General features: G+C 41.0%; 1 protein-coding gene across 1 annotated transcript in view; it reads left to right on the forward strand.

Moving 5' to 3' along the window:
* The window catches only part of LOC115045670 (death-inducer obliterator 1), a 28,410-nt gene extending 12,056 nt beyond the window's left edge, over positions 1 to 16,354 (forward strand). The window contains exons 7-16 of the mRNA XM_029505456.1: positions 4,956 to 5,481; positions 5,722 to 5,881; positions 6,017 to 6,133; positions 6,262 to 6,384; positions 6,533 to 6,698; positions 6,789 to 7,371; positions 7,500 to 7,653; positions 7,757 to 7,846; positions 7,938 to 8,133; positions 8,824 to 16,354. Coding sequence (XP_029361316.1) covers positions 4,956 to 5,481; positions 5,722 to 5,881; positions 6,017 to 6,133; positions 6,262 to 6,384; positions 6,533 to 6,698; positions 6,789 to 7,371; positions 7,500 to 7,653; positions 7,757 to 7,846; positions 7,938 to 8,133; positions 8,824 to 15,875 — 9,167 coding nt within the window. The 3' untranslated portion in view covers positions 15,876 to 16,354. The remainder of the gene's footprint in view (positions 1 to 4,955; positions 5,482 to 5,721; positions 5,882 to 6,016; positions 6,134 to 6,261; positions 6,385 to 6,532; positions 6,699 to 6,788; positions 7,372 to 7,499; positions 7,654 to 7,756; positions 7,847 to 7,937; positions 8,134 to 8,823) is intronic.
* The last annotated feature ends 1,230 nt before the right edge of the window (positions 16,355 to 17,584 follow it).

The following is a 17,584-nucleotide window of genomic DNA, read 5'->3' on the forward strand; positions in this document are numbered from 1 at the left end:
AATCCCAGCCACACATGCAGTAAACAGCTGACTTTCATCAAAGGCAATTAAATCTGGAGACATGTAAATTTGGCTTCACCCAAAATAAAGCAAGTTGCCCCTGAAATTTTTTCTTTTAAAGATTTTAATTTAAAGGACAAAATGAGCATTGACCTGTTATACTACATTCCCCAACATTCACCTGGATTTGTAGGTAGTGTTTCAGATCACAAAGGCCTAAGTGAAGTGTCTGGGTTTGTTATTGCCTGCTTGAAATAATTATTTTGAGTTGCCATTTAATTTCACAGAGAAAAAAAATCCTATTGTGAAATATCAAAAAAATAGGTTTTGTTGCTAAAATCAGAGAAAACTGCAAAGCTGTAAGCTTAAAGCTTAAAAAAAGCACATGTTCTCAATCTCATTAGAGATACAAATTTAATTAATGATCTGTAAATGTAAATCTGTATGTAATCGTAAGTCTAAGATAGGGCAGAATCCCCCCAGAGTCAAAGTGCAGTTGTGGAGAAAAGTCAGCAGTTGGTTAAAGGAAACTGTCATCCGAATGCCCAGTTATGGCCTAGAGATAATGCTGGGAAAGGGGGTGGGTTGCACAATAAAAGGTGTAGCGAGAGATCTTTGGCTTCACATGGAAACAGAAGTGACAGAAAAGATTAGAGAAAGGGAAATCTGCAGGAATTCATTCACAGAGGAATAAAGATTATGTGATTCTTGGATTACAGACAGTAGTTTCATAGCAACCGTATCAGTAGCAAGGCTTAAGGTGTATGCTGAAATTTATCTCTGCTGACCACTGAGAGTCTGAATCTAAATCATACCTTAAAACCACATTCAATAGAGCACAAATAAAGATCTTCTATTATTTACCTCATAGATGAAGACAGTGATTTGCGTAAGTGTTGCTTCCTTATTTTCTTATTTTATTGGTGCATTTTTTTTTTCACTCTTTCATGCTTTCTCTACCTTCTTTGTCAGTGACAGAAAGGGCTGTTTCCCCCAATGACACACTACAGTTGGGCCTTTCACTCATTTGAAATCGGTACTTTTCTCTATTGGTATATTTGTCCTTTGCTATGCTTTTTTCACCACATTTGACAATCATAATACGCTCTCATTTAACACAGGAATACTTCCCTCTTGACTCTGCTACAGTTTCTTGCTCTGCCAGGAACACTACAAAGCAAATAGTTGGCAGGGGCAGAGATTTCAACCAAACAATAACCCAGTGCTTTGGTAACTAATATGAGCTTCTGTATGAAATGCTGGTTTGAGTTGACGTCTCACACCAGAGATGTCCCATTCGTTTTTAAAACAAATGGTCTACTGTTGTATTATAGTTCACCTGAAAACTCTTCTGTGCAAATGTGCAACAAAATCACAGCTCTGTGGCTCAGTGCTTAGCCAAATGTCCCAGCTTGCTTGAGCAGCGTGGTCTCCTTGTAATTGTATATCTTCTCACTAATACTCTGTTGCCTCCCAAACATGCAAGTTATCAGTCACATTACAACTTATTACATTGACAGCACCACTGATCTCAGAGCTTGACTTGGTCTGCAGGTACCGCATTGTTGCTGCACACTGACCCAAAGTGCAGAGGCTGAATTTCCTTCCAAGAATGAATAAAATGTAGGGAAGCTTGCGCCACTGTGTCGGAGTGGCAATGGTGTGTAGACAGAAACTGAGCCCACAACATCTCCTGCCATGTTCGTCCTTGCCCTGCTGACTTTATTTTATTATTTTATTGTATTTTATTTATTAATTTGTTGGAAACTCATCATAAATCCTCTAACAAGTGATGAATGGGGGTGACAGTCCATACTATACAGCTGCTACCAGGCTCAGTCTGATATCACTGCATTTTCTGCCAACAGTCGACATTATGAATTAATGACAAGGTTTCTGCAAATAACAGTTGTGCTGACTTAAGAAATGTGTTGATGCTGCCCACCGGATGAAATTGCACCTTTCTTTGAATATCAATACCCCTGTCTGCTACACCTGTCACTGGAAAGAACAGTTGATCAGCAGTGTCTGCATCTATTCATTGCTAACGGCTCACGCACTCCTACAATTGTCTATACACTGAAGATGTAGAGGCAACTGTCTGTAAACTTATCAAAAGCCTTTGTCAGTAGTTGCATGGTTAAATACAGCAGTATTACACTTTATTTGGCTTCTCTGTAGGACATGGCTCGTCAGTTAAAAAACAAACTGTTTCCACATGGTATTCAGGGAGAAGTCACTAGAAATAACATCTCTCTGCCTTTGTTACAAGGTGAGCGAGCCCTCTGGAATGACCTTCAAAGAACTTATCAGGGCAAAAATGACTGATTTGCAAATTAGCTGCTATAAAGCCACCTCAAAGCATCATTCTGCCGGTAGAGAAAATATAAATAATATATGGAGATGATTTAGTTCTGTTGTTAGAATTTAGATACTCCACTGAAGATAACACCAAAGGCACAATACAGAATGATCAGTAACACAACAAAGACCCTCAGACAAACAGCTAAAGTCTTAAAGAAATTGTTAATGTCCGATTATCAGTCTGTGTCACACAAATCACTGAGCATGAAAACAATGGCTTGAAGCTGCCACTGTCCATAAAAAGACTACCTCACTCGTTTTCAAAGAGCAGTTTGCCACTTTTCAACATTACTAGGACAAAAAAAATTGGAAAAATTTGTTTAAGGGTTAATTGTAGGAAAAAATGTAGATGCATGGGGCATCCTATTTTGGAACCACCTTGCTACCTCTGGATCTGGATCAAGGGCAAAATGAATTAACAATGTATCTTACAGGATGATGCCAGAATGGCTGTCCAGCTGCTCAGTTGAGGCTGGGTGATGCTGCAGGACAATGACATAAACATCAAGTGAAATGATTACAAAATGACTTAAAGCCACAACAACGCACCCTTTAAAGTTACCCAGTTAAAGTATGGGCCGAAACTGACTAGAAATGCTTTGACATGTTTGAAGTGTAATCAGACATCCAACAAGGCTGAACTGAAACAAAAGAACTTTGAGGAGTTCAAGTGTTTACTTTATTTTCTGCTGGTATAAACACGCTATAGATCATAATAGTTCGTGTTATGTGCATAAGCACACTTTGTGTATATATTTGTGGACTTTGCTGAAGGTCAGATAATCATTTAATCCAGAAAAATTGGTCATTTCAAAGGGTTCCTAATTTTTCTTCAGACCAAAAGGGATTTATCAAGAACAAATTAGAGAGTTTATGTGACTTAAAGTAGTTTATGATAAACCAGTGCTTATCTTATGATTATGTTATTTTATGTCTATGACTTTCTTCATATAAGCACATACTGTACCTCTATGGATAAAATCCCAGGTAGTGCTAAATGTCAAGTGCTTTCACAGAACTAATTATGGCTCTGTGACTGCCTCAGCACAAGAACAGTAAACGCACACAGTCATTTCAGAGACGGTGAATCGAGGCATTGTGTTTGCTCTTAAAGTCCTCAGAGCCCAAATGATCCTCAGGGGTTAATTTAGTTTCACTATAGTTCCATCCGTAAGAAACACACGGGCAGAGTGAGTGACTACTTTGACAATATCAAAAATCTTACTTGATGAGCAACCTTGGTATACAATCGTTTCAAACTTTGGTTCGTAGTCTAGTTTGTATCAGTCAAGGGGTTCTTTGAAATGTAAAAATGTGAGCAGCAGTTTTAAGGAAGAACTATGTGTTTGCCGAAAAGGAAATCAGCAGTGATGTGTTGGTCTTTGACATTATTTCATATGGGGAGAGTGATATTATGCCAGTCCTAAAGGTATTCTAGGTGATATGCTAATTGGAGCAGACTTCATCAAATGCATGTGTGTCTGTGCATGTATGTATATATAACTCTACCTTCAGTTTCAGCAGATTCTTTTAGAACTGTGATATATTAAGAAATACAGAAGATTTATCTCAGTCACAGAGAAGACCTGAACTCTTCTGAGTAATTTGTCTCACATGAACCAATGAGGTGGAGTCACAAAACATATGAACATCCTAGTATTTATGTATAAATATCAGTGCAACAAAATGTTTTTCTTTTTTAATCAGAGGAGAGCAAAATGCAACATATAAAAGTGCATGGCTCATAGATGTGCAGTGTGGTAGCTATATAGCTAATGCAGAAAAGTAAAAAATCAGGCGAGAGCAATAAATATTCATAGAGGCAGTGAGAGTGAGTGAGTGAGTGAGTGAGCGAGCCCCCCAAAGCTGTTAATTCTCCTTCAGCCTGTCTCCTAGAGAGGCTGAACTTGAGATCTCACTGTACCACTGATTAATAGTAGGTGTGGGCATAAGCCAATGGACTGTCTGTACTGTACAGTACTGTGGATGTTGACAGACAAGATAGAAATCCTAGAATAGAAAATATTATGGAAATGGAGGGTGCACCGTGGAGGACCCTGTAGTCTCTGTGCTTGTTGCACTGAATCTTTAATACTATTGTTAATGTTTTGTTTAAATGACAACATTTTATCAGTTTCAAGAAAAACCAATAATGCCTCAGCTCTGATAATTCCTTCTTCCATGATCCATGCTCCAGGGGGATTGGAGTAATTTGGTGCATGGATTATAAAGCAGCTTTCCTTCCTGTGAACATACGTTTTGTTCCAATTTAGATTTTCATTCTGCTAATCTTCATTGAACTATTATGACAAGATTTGCAGCAGAATATTACAGAGCATGATGTTCACAGAGTTTGACTTATAGTTTGATCAACTGCATTTCTTACTATCTTAAATTAGAAATTCCAAAATAAAGGTACAGTTTACCCAAGGTTTTGCAAACATTCTGATATAAACATTAGCAGTAAAGATTAATAATTTATTTGTTGTTATATGAAAAGTTGATTGATTTATTTTACTTTAGGGTGTACTTCACAGTTCAGTATATTACTTCCTATTCACAAAATGCATTGCTGTTCTTTTCTCTAACAGCTCAAAAGGACAATAAAAAGGTAACAGCTGACAGTGAGGATTTAAGTCCTTCAACACAGTCTCCAGAGGACAACTCTACAGATGCTGTTTCCACTTCAGAGCCTGTCTCTGAGCCAGCCACACCACAAATAGACTCTCTAGAAAAAGCAAAGGAGCCAGTAGATAGTGATGTGTCTCAGCAACAATCATCAGAAAATGATCCCTCAACACCGTCCACCCCAGCAAACTCTAATCCATCACAATTCACACAATCAACCACCTCAGCTACCAGACATCATGAAACTGGTGCCCTCATAGTCACTAAAACAGCATACGTCATTCCAAAGAAGCAATCCGGACCTCAGCCTCAGTCTGTATCAACCTCAGCATCATCACAGAAATCTTCCTCCGCCCCAACATTACTGAACGAAACCCGAAACCTGCCTGTGCCTCCTGCACCCAGTGCTCCATCCTCCAGACCCTCGCAGCCCAACAACCAGGTCAGACAGAGCATCCAGCGCTCTCTCACCAGCATCCTGTTTAAAAGGTGAGTTTTTATGAGAACCTCAGACAGTATAAAAAAAACTTGGAGTCCCAACCTCAACCATATAAGGACAGCTGATTAAACATTCAGGTTTTTATTATATAATTGCTGGTCATTACTGGCCATACATAATATCACACACATATTAAGGTGCTAATTATTTTTGCACAAAAATATCGTTCAAGGTTGGGGCAGTTTTTTTTTAACAATTCTTCTGAAAAAAACGCTCTTTTGTTTCTAAAGGGTATCTGATTGTGAGGACTTGGAAATGTCTGAGAGCGATGCCGCTAAGCTTGTTGCAAACGTCGAGATGGAGATGTTCGACATATTTCAGAACACAGACAGCAAATACATGAACAAGTACAGAACTATAATGTTCAACATAAAAGACCCAAAAAACAAGGTGATAACCCTTTTTTCTGATCTTTGACTTAGATTACTTTGAAAAAGTACCTGTAATATTGGTGTAATTTTATGTGGGGTTTTTTTTGCGAGCATAGTTTAGGAAACTGATAGTTCAGCTGTTGGTTCCCTCCAGGGCTTGTTGTACCGGGTTGTACGTGGAGAAATCAGTCCCTTCAGACTGGTCAGGATGAGCCAGAAGGATATGCAGGCTACCAAGGCACCAGAACCAAGTCCAAAAGAAACACCTGAGGTGAAGTATACAGGCTATTAAACCAATAAAAAAACAAACAAAATATGATATTACACGATATGTAAGATATTGCAAATTGTAATTATTTCAGAAGTGGTTATGTTGACCAATTGCATGTGCCCATAAAGGTTAAAGATGCAGCTGCTAAAACAACAAACTTGCAGCTGAAACCTGAAGCAGTGAAGGTTGATTTGCCCAGTTTAAATCCTGCTAGACTGGATAGAAGATCCAACAAAAGACCTGATAGCACGGTGTGTATCTACTCATGCAATCATTTGCGTTGAATTGATGGATGTGTTTTTATAAGCTGAAGCTATACTATTCTCCCCTTCTTAAATACATGTTTCATAAAAACCAAATGTCCTTTTGGATTAAGTCTAATTATTCCTTTGAGATTAGGTCATTTCCCAAGAACAGAAGAAAAGTCTTCCTGCTACTGCTGTCAAGACCAGAACACTCTCAATCCAGGGCAATGCTACACCAGACGTTCTCATGTGTATGCTTAAGGACACAACATCAGAGCACAAAACTCACCTCTTCGATCTGAAATGCAAGATATGCACAGGTGAAGTAAAAAGATCTTAGTAAATATTAATTCGGCATTTGTTGTTACTTTTAGTTATTCTAAGTAGATTTTTTTTATTCCTTTCTAAAGGCCAGATACCCTCTCCGGAAGAGGAGGAACCTGCTAAGAAAAAACCCAAGGTTTCTGAGACACGAGAGAAGCATGAGTCCTACTGCAGGAAGTCTGCTGAAGATGACTCCCCTCTACATGCACCACCTGATTCCCCTGATATGGATTCTTCAATGCTCCATTCTCCAGTGCTGACAATAGCAGAATCCCCTGCATCCCCTATAATGGATTCTCCAGCTTCCCCTATTTTAGAGTCTCCTACTTCCCCAGTCAGTGAGTCTCCTGCCTCCCTAACTCCAGACGCTCCTAAAGCTACCACAAGGAAAAAATATGCACCAGTTGTGATTCCAGCTGTCTCCACTGTCAGCATCACAAGGCGTGATCCCCGCACTGCTGCAAACAGGTTCTCTGCTTCATCTAGTAGCACCTCAGGTCCCAGTACTTCAAGTAGCCAATCAGCCTGTTATGCCCCTCTGAAGGAGACTAGCCCTGCAACTTCTACTGCATCAGCATCCTCAATACCACCAACAAAAACTATGCCGAAATCCATTTTAATGAAGCCATCTTCGTCAGCAGATCCAAGACTCTACGGCACATTGTCAAGGTATGGGCAGAACCATGGAAGGAAAAGCTTAAAGAAATGTACCCTATTTTTTGCTTTTTACATTGTATAAATTGGACCAAAATCAGCATCATGGCATTGATATAGTCCAACTGTGATATGTATTTCAGAACCATGATGTCTGAAGCACCATCTGATGGGGAGACAACTCAGTTCCTGGCTAAGCAAGAAATTTTGTGGAAAGGCTTCCTAAATATGCTCACAGTAGCCAAGTTTGTCACCAAGGGATATCTGGTTTCAGGATCAGCTGAAAACCTTAAAGCAGTATAGTGTTATTATATCCTTTATTCACAAATTGGTATCAAACAAATATGTCGTTGTTACTGCAACTTACTGTATGTTTTTATTTCTTTTCCTCTTTCTACAGGATCTACCTGATACCATACAAATCGGTGGGCGAATCATGCCTCAAACAGTGTGGGACTATGTTGCAAAACTAAAAACCTCTGTTACAAAGGCAAGCAGTATATACAGTATTTCTTTCAGTAGATAGTATTTAAAATGTATCAATCCCATGTTTCTTATTTAGTTTGTCTTTTGGTTATTAGGAGTTATGCGTGATCCGGTTTCAACCTGCTACAGAGGAAGAAGAGGTGGCCTATGTCTCATTGTTTTCATACTTCAGCAGCAGGGGTCGTTTTGGTGTTGTTGCCAATAACAGCCATTCTATCAAGGATGTATACCTTGTCCCACTCAGTGCAAAAGAATCGATACCATCCATACTACAACCTTTTGAAGGGCCAGGTGACTACAGCTCATAATCTTTCATAATGAATATATGCATTGTTTGGCCTGATAGGCATCTTATTAATATTATAATATTGATAATATTTCACTAAATTGACTTTTGTCCTGCTGGTGTTTTATCGATTTAAATACCGCCAGTAAAACTCACAACTCACAAACTCACAATCTACTAACCAACTTCTATAGGAATGTAATGTCAATATTTTACAGCGGTGCAAATAATTTCTTCTTATTTTGCTGCCATATAGGTCTAAGCTGGGCAGAACAGACACTTTACTGAATAGACCATTGTTTGAATACAGGAGTGTAAATGGCCAGAGGGCCCTGAGAACATGGACATATACTATTACAATTCCTGTCTTGCCTTGGTCTTAGCTGATGCATCTTCCTTATATTTTTCTCTAGGAAAAAAAAAGAAAGGAAATATAGTCAAACCTGAATTGACTAAAATCGCTATATTAATAATAATAACAACAATGTATATAATTTTTAAGCACGTTTCTATAAATTATCTGTCCATTTTTAAGGTTGTATTGTGTTTTCGACTCACAATGTATTACTATAGTTAATTTGATTAATAAGTGAGTGATTTCAAATCTAAAGTAATCTCTATTCATGTCTATTTTGTGAAACGGAATAATAACTTTTCCGCACAGGATTTGTTCATGATTTGATAATTTATTTCAGGGCTTGAAAAGAATCGTCCCAATCTTCTCCTGGGTCTGGCAATCATACAGAAGGCAAAACGTCCAGGAAGTTTGCCTCAGGAAATTGAGGAGAAGAGACCCAGAGTTCAGATGCCCAAAGATCCTATGTGGATCCCAAAACCTCCAGTCCTCTATGGTTCTGATAAATTGGAGATATTCCAACCTTATGATCCAGAGACTCCTGCTAGTGCCACCCATCCTGAATCACCATCTTGCCCCGGGTCACCATCAGATACTTCATCTTCTGGCTCAGTTAGTGTACCATCTCTTTTGAGTTCCTTCCGAGCGACGACTCCTGTTTCTACCTCAGTAGTTGGTGCTGTCACTCAGTCCGCTTCCAGTTGTGTCAATGCTAAGAATTCCACAACATCCAGTGATAAGACACCACTACAGTGTATTCTGAAGACGTTGTTTGGTAAAGCAAAGGATTCTTCAGATGGAAGTTCTGCAACGACAACTACAACAGCAAGTGCTAAAAAGAATCCAGTACTTTCTCAGGTGTCTGGGTCAATGGTGGATCCAATTGTCCAACAATTTGGGCAGAAATCAAAAGTAAAAGAAGTAGAAGAGGAAAATGATTTTGACAGACCATATGACCCAGAGGACGAGTATAATCCAACTATGGGATTTGGAATGGTTGCATCAGATAACACACAAAAAAACAAGAGCAAAGACCCTGTATTCTCAAGCTTTGTGGATGATGATGTAGCATACGATCCAGAGGATGAGACAATCTTTGAAGATATTCAAAATAAAGCTACTCCTAAAAAGGCTCCTGCTCCAACCCAAACATCAGATTCTCAAACATGCTCAACACAGCTTTCCGCTCAAGTTGTAGCACCAGCTCATGCTCCCACTCCAGTGCAAACATCTACCCCAACCGCAGCGGTTCCAAACCTTCCTACAGGTACTGTGGTCGTCTCAGCTGCAACACTGACAGAACAACAACGCATGCTTGAGGAGCTCAACAAGCAGATTGAAGAACAAAAAAGGCAGTTGAAGGAGCAGGAAGAGGCACTTCGTCAGCAGAGAGAAGCAGTCGGTATGTTCATGGCTCACTTTTCTGTGTCCGATTCTCTGATGTCTCCACCATCAAAGTCTTTGCCCATCGGTCAACTTTCATCACTCCAGAGTGGTGCTGTGAAAGTAGAGAAAAGAGCTTCCGAATCAATGGACGAGACCAGCAGCTCTACAGAAACAGTGAACAAATCAAATGTGGAAATACAATCTCCTAAGCTAGCAGACAAAACTGCTATGTCTACTTTAAAAATTGACACAAAAACTGTTAAAGAGCAAGATGAAACACAGGAAAATGCTGAGGATAGTGACAAGTACTCTGCTGGAGAAATTGAAGATTCAGATGTTGCTTATGACCCTGAGGATGAATCACTTTTTAATGAAATTCAAGATGATGTATTTCAGGGAGTCAGCGGAAAGACACGTGATTCATCAGGGCGTAGTTCCAGCCGCAAGGGTTCTACTTCAAATTCATACTACAGCAGAAAGAGAAGGCAGTCTCCAAAGAAACGAAGTCACCGTGAAAGGGACCACAGAAGTCCATCAAGAAAATCACAGCATCGTTCTCCATCCCATTCCCGGAGACGTAGAGAAAGGGACAGACACAGAAGAAGTGAGAGGGACAGGTCAAGACATAGACCACGAAACCAATCTGAGCGTCATGGTCGCCATCACAAAGAACAGGCTGCACGACGGCATTCCCGTGGCCGTAAAAGATCACCAACATCTCCTAGAACAAAAGATTCTGGTTCTCTTTCTCCAAAAAAACATATGGGACCATCACCTGAAGTCCTTGAGGAGTCAAAACATAAAATAGTTGAGTGTAAGGCTCCAGATTCTGTTGTTGGACAATTTATAGAGGGCAGTGCATCATCTGTCCCAGTTAAGATTGAACATGACCCCAATGAACATCAGTTAAAAGGTAATCTTTCTGAGAGCATGGAAAAAGACTTTGCTCCCAATACACAGGAACTTCTGCACAATGTGAAGCTTGAGAATACAGAACCTTCAAAATCCCATGATCTTCAAAAAAATGTTGACAGTGGTTCTTCTGCACAAGTCAATAAACCCTTGCTACCGGAAGCACTCCTTAGTAAAATTGAAAGTACAGTTCCCCTAAGAGAAATAGACCCACCAATTCGAGATTCTCCTCAGAGCCCTGATCCAGAACCACAGTTCTTGAAACCTTCCAACAAAGAAAAGAATGATTCTGTTCACACTGAAGAAGTTTTAGCTCTTGATACACACAAGAGTGTTTCAATGCCATTTGTTAACATTGAAAAAAATTATCTTTCTGTTGATGATAAACCAACCATTTCCAATAAACAGGGGCCAATTGTAGGAAGTACAGTACCAAATGTTAAAAGTTTGGAATATGGCGCACCAAATTTGCAGGGCCCAGGTGTCAGTAGTCAGTGTATGGTAAGTGTAGAAAAACAGTTAGGAGAAGAAAATCCAGACTTAAAGCATCCAGCAGTTATGGGTCAATGTGGTGGACATGCAAATCTTGCCAGCGGCCCACATATTCAAGGTACAGGACCTGATTTGAACTCCAGCATTTGGGGTTCTGGATCGCATATACAAAGACCAAGGACAGGGTCCCAGATTTCAGAGCCAAACATGAGAGAAGCAGGTATTCAGCAACTGAGTTCTGATATTATTGGTCCAGGTCCTTTTTTGAACAGATCAGAGATGAGGAGTCCGATGCCAGATAAATCACTTATGGGTGAATCAGGCCAACACAGTGAGAAGGCAGATGTAAATATGACGGGCCCTGACATAAGAGCCTCAGAGTCAAGGAATCTTTCTTCTCCTATATATCATCTGAAGGGTCCAAAAATAGAAATGAAGGCTCCAGATATTATAGGGAGAGGTCGAGCCCAAAAAGACAGAAGTGAAAGTCCACATACTGAAGGCATGAGATCTGCTATGATGGGTAGAGGTATAGGAGCTCTATGTCGGGATATAAGAACTCCAGGTTCATCTTTTAGAGACTCAAGAGGTGCTCTACGATCTGATAAATTACCCCCATCATTATCAGATGAAAGGGAGAGTCCACAAAAAAGGAAAGATGATTTCGTACTAGGACCAAAGTCAAATCTAAGTCATGAGTCTAACATGCCCTGCATTGGACACCACAATAGTGAGCCGAGAGGACATTTCAAGCAGTCAACGTCAGATCATAGGACTGAAAGGACTGTGCAAGATTTGGACGCCATGCATGAACCAAGGAAGGATGATATGACAAGAGGAAGTTATATGGGACCTGATCAAGCTATGGATTATCTGGCTGACCCAAATACAAGGGATGGTAGAAATGAGCCACATCGAAGAAGTTCAAGTGGAGACATTAGAGAAATGAGTTTAAATAGAAGGGACGCAGACTGGCAAGGAAGAAATATGCCAGGTCTAGAGCGGAGAAATGAACAAATAAGTCAAGAGGACAGATGTCCCATGCCAAACATTATAAATCCAGATTGGAGAGGTCCAGGACCAGGTGTTGTTAGTCATACAAGTCAAAACAAAAGCCTGGGTCGACATGTGGGAGAACCAGATGGGAGTGGCCCTGGATCATATGTAAGGGAGGATTGGAGAGGTTCAGTTAAAGGAAGGCCCTTTACACAAGATGAATGGGGAGTCCATCATCCCGATAGAAGTGACCCAAACATGGAGAGTCAAAGTTCAGATTTCATGCCACCAGGACCAGAAAGGAGAGGGCCTGGCAGGGGGCTCCCTATGCAAGACAGAAGAGGACCAGGAGGTCCAGACTTCAGGAGACCAGAGTCTGAAAGGAGTGCTCCAGCTATGGACAATCTAAGACCTGGACTGAGGGGACGAGTGGATGACGGTCCCAATTTGGACAGTTCTATTAATACTGACAGAAGAGGGCTTGGAGGTCCACAATTCAACAGACTAGGACCTGAGAGGAAAGGCACCCACAATGCAGGTCAGGGACCTGAACTGAGAGGTCCGCCAGGTAAAGACTTCAGGGGGCCATGGCCTGAAAGGAGAAGTCCTAACATGGTAACTCCAAGGTCTGAAGGGACAGTTCCTGATATGGTTGGCCCAGGGCCAAGGCCCAGGCGAGGACCAGGAGATCCAGCTGGCTGGGGACCAGGACTTGAAAGGAGAGGTCCTGCTGTGGAGGGTCCTGACAGAAGAGAGCATGTCGGTCTGGATTTCAAGGGACCAGGTCCTGAAAACAGAGACTTATCTGTGTTGGGTCCTGGACTTGGGATAGCAGGGCCTGGAGGTCCAAATTTTAGAGGGCCAGGACCTGAGAGGAGAGGTTTATCTGTGCAAAACCCTGGGCCTGACAGTAGAGGACCTGGAAGACCAAATTTTAGAGCGGCAAGAACTGAAACAAGTGGTCCAGCTATGGAGGTTGTAGGACCTGATAGAAGTCCTCTTCTATCATGTCCAGGAGTTCCTGATTTCAGTGGACCATGGCCTGATAGGAGAGAATCAGTAGATCCTAATTTTACTGGACCAGGACATGAAAGGAGAGGTCCAGCTATGGAGGATGTAGGGCCTGATGGAAGCAGACCAGGAGGCCCCAATTTCAGTGGACCAGGGCCTGGGATGAGAGGTCCTGTTATGTTCCCTGTAAGGAGAGAATCAGGAGATCCCAGTTTTACTGGGCCAGGACATGAAAGGAGAGACCTAGCTATGGATGCTGTAGGACCTGATGTAAGCAGTCCAGGAAGTTCCAGTTTTTCTGGAACAGGACATGAATGGAGAGGGCCCTTTATGGAGGAGCAAGGGCTTGATAGAGGACCAGTGGATCCAAATGCTTATGGTCTAGGTCCTGATAAGAGAAGACCACATATGAGAGGTCCTGGCCCTAAATTATTTAGACTGGGACCTGAAAGAACTGATCAATGTATCGAAGATCTAAGACCTCACAGACAAAGACAGGGAGAAACACACTTCCATGGTCCTGGGCCTGAAAGGAGAGGGCCAAGGGGTCCAAACACTGGACAACCTGGACTTCAGCATTCAGATCCAAACATAGAGCACCTAGAGCCTAACAAGAGACATCATGAAGGTCCACATTTTAGGGGGTCTGGGCCAGAAAGAAGACCCCCAGAAATGGGGGGAACAGAAAACAGCAGGAACCTGCAAGGAGGCCTACAATTTAGGCATCCTGGGGAAGAAAGAAGGCCTCCGGTTATGAAGGGCCAAGAATTTAACAGGAGAGGTTCAGACTTCACAGGAGTGGGACCTGAAGGAGCTTTTATGGAAAGTGAAGGGAAAGGTCCAAGAGATCCAGATTTTAGACCACCAGGGTATGAATTTAGAGGTCCAGATGCTGAGATTCCAGGGCCTGACAGAAGAGAATCAGGAGGCTTCAGGGAGCCTGGACCTGAAAGGAGAGGTCCAAACATTGAGGGCCAAAGACCTCATTGGAGAAGAGGAGGTGGTCGGGGCAGAGGAATCAGGCAGAGAGGTCCAGATGCAGAAGATTTAAGACATGCTCGAAGAGATGACTGGGGAGAAGCTGACTTTGGCAGGTCAGATCCTATTCATAGAAGCCCAGATATTGAGAGCTTAGCACATGATAGAATGAGTCAGAATTTGAGGGTTACAAGGCCTATGAGAAGAAACTTTAGAGGACCAGGACCAAACATGAGCAGACTAATTCGAGGTGAAGCATGGAAAGGGGAAGATGCTGAAGAACCATGGATACATGAAAGAGAGCCCAGTATGGAGGAAGTCATAGAAGAAAGAGAATATTCAGGAGATCAGTGGGAAAGACCAAGAGAGCTTCCAGAGGAGCAGAGCCTAGAACATAGTAGACATGGTCTTCATAGTGAACAGAGAGGTCTTAGAGGTAGGAGGCCAACACCTATACATGAAAGACCAAATATGCCATTTCCTGGACCTACAAGGGGTCCAGAAGATGAGTGGAAGCGTCCTGGTTATAGGGTTCCAGGGCCTATACCAGATGATCCAGATATGGTCTGCCCAGAGTCAGGGCCATGGGGAGGACATGGAAATGACAGGCAAGAGCCTGATAGAGGGGGAGATGGGCCTAACAGAAGAGGAGTTGGGCCATTTTTCAGAAGTGAAAGAGATCAAGGTATGAGAGGACCAGAGTCTGAAGGTGATCCACATATGAGAAGTGACTGGAGGCAGCCAGACTTCAGGAGGAGTATGAGAGGGCCAAAAATGGAAGGGCCAGACACAAACACATGCCCAAATAGGAGAGGAGGTCCTCACAGAATTGAAGGCCCAGATTTAAGACACCCAGGACCCGGGGCTGATGGAAGGTTTTTGGATTGTGGGGGGCTAGGCTCTGAAAGGCAAGGTGCAGAAACGGAGAGCCACGGACCAGGTCGGCACGAACATGATTTTAGGAGAGAAAGGAGAGGTCCAGGGACTGATAAATGTCTTGATATAAGACGTGGACCTGTTAGGTGGAATTCAAACGATGAGGTTCCTGATCCTGACATGAGGGGCATAGGTCCAGATTCAAGGGGATTTGAGCCACCCATGAAGAGTGACATGCAAGCTAAGAGATATTCAGATAAATCTGCCTCGTTTCATTTCAATAGTCCTCATCAGGGTACCAGATTCCAGGGCCCAAATGATCCACATTCAGCACCGTTCAGCGGCCCACGGGGTTCAGCTCCAAACAGTGGGGGAAAATCGGGCCTCGGTTTTGATAGCCCACAAAATCAGCCAACAGTTAAACCCCAGAGACACAGAGGTGCCTTACTTCCCACTCCAACAGAAGGTCTTATACGCCTCCCAAATCATATGAACAACAAACCTGATGCCTTCAGCCCAAAACAAAAACAAATGGGCTACTCAACAGATATGGAGTGGAGTACAGGCAGACCATTGAGCCAAAAAAGAGTGACAGTCCATGGACAAAGAGAGGAGCAGGAGGTAAAATCTGCTCTTAAAACATGTGTCAATGCAAGCACAGGTGTGGGAAAGAGCAAAGAAACTGGTAAACAGGGGGCTTTTGATACATCTGTAGAAACTAAAACTAATCAAACTACATAGTGATGGCAATTAAAGCAAAGTTGAGCAAAGTTAGTGGGAAATCATGGGCCTTTCAGGGCACTAAAGTCGTTGAATTAGACATATTGGATACAAATACTAAAGTATAACACATTGAATGTATTTTTTCAAAAGGAAATTGCTCGTCCATGTCTTTTCTATAGCCAAAGCCATGCAACAGCAAATATTGTGGAAATGCTTCATTATGTTCAAGTTCTGTCTTGTGTTAAATGTAAATACATTTTTTGGTCATGTGATTAGGAGTACATGACTCTTTAACCCAACTGATCATTTCTATGTGCAGCTCACTGTGTAATTCTATTTGAAAATAGTCTGAAGTTTTTGTACAGAAAATTGTACAATTTTGTTCATTTTATTTTATGTCTTTTTTCTTGAACATAGCCTTAGTGTTGGTACAGTAGATTTAATCTGGATTTTATGTTCCTCTGCTGATAAAAGGCATCTTGTTTCAAGTCATTAAAATTCCATACATCTTTTTAAATTTGTATTAAGTCTGATTTTGTCATTTATTTGTGGATTGATACTCCTGCAACTGTCTGTCAGCAGCACCCAAAGCTGTTACGTCAATGACCGATGCAAGTATGATACTAATACTATCCTGTTAATTAATCAATGAATTAAAGTGGGCTCTAATTTTTTAGTAGTACAGTTCAAACGTTTCCCGTCCTTACTGTTTAGTAGTTAGATTTTGCGAGACACAATATCTTTCTAGAAGTTGTATGTAATAAGCTTAGAAGTACAGCTTGATTTTTATGTCTCCTCAGTGCAGAAAAACCTCGAGGTGGTGATAAATATAGACAGTCTGCTTTTTAATTGCATTGTTAAAATAGGGGTTTGCACTTTACTGTTCAACTTACTAATTGCCTCTTTGGCGCACATGTTTTGTCTTTTTTACTTAACCTTTTCGATCTAAAATATGACTAACTGAATGAATTATAGAGGCTTAAAAATGTAAAGTTAAATAGTAAATATTATTACTTTGATATCACTACCTCAGAATTGTTCTTGGAAATAGCATTTGCATAAATGCACCTCTTTTAAAGCTCAGCCACTGAGTTTATCACTTTTAATGGTAGGTCCTTTAAGACATGGATTGGGAGTATTTTACATTTAACCTGTTAAATTTAAAACAAAACAAAGTTCTTGAGGCAGTGTGTCGCCATGTTGTCCATAATCCTTCCTCTGCAGAGCTCATGTTTTACCAAAGGGGGGCGAGAGCATTCAGTTGAATCTCTATAGAGTTTTGTAATATTGTCATCATAACAGCCACTTCATTATTTCTGCTTTATGTTTTCGTGTGTTTATCTGATGTCTCCATAAATGTTCTATTGTAGAACAGATAAAGATTTTAAATGAGAAAAAATAAGCTTGTGAATTGAAACACATCATCAAGCATTTTTATACAAAAAAGTGTGAGTGGGTTTCGTTTTTTTTTTTTTTTTTTGTTTGTTTGTTTGTTTGTTTTTTTGTCCAACCGAAGATACATTCTCTCTCTGAACTCAGATGGTTTGCTTTAAATAATTAAACAATTAACTGATTCACTTATGCAAAATGCTACAAAAAACACAGGCTCACACCGTTAACGTAAATTTAATCCAGTAAAAGTTACCAAAAAAATTACACAATGATATTAATAGAATTACTTACAATAAAAACTTTTCCTTTTGCCGCTCAGGAGGTCGTTTATTTTC

This window comes from Echeneis naucrates, chromosome 7, assembly GCF_900963305.1.
Source record: "Echeneis naucrates chromosome 7, fEcheNa1.1, whole genome shotgun sequence".
Lineage (NCBI taxonomy): Eukaryota > Metazoa > Chordata > Actinopteri > Carangiformes > Echeneidae > Echeneis > Echeneis naucrates.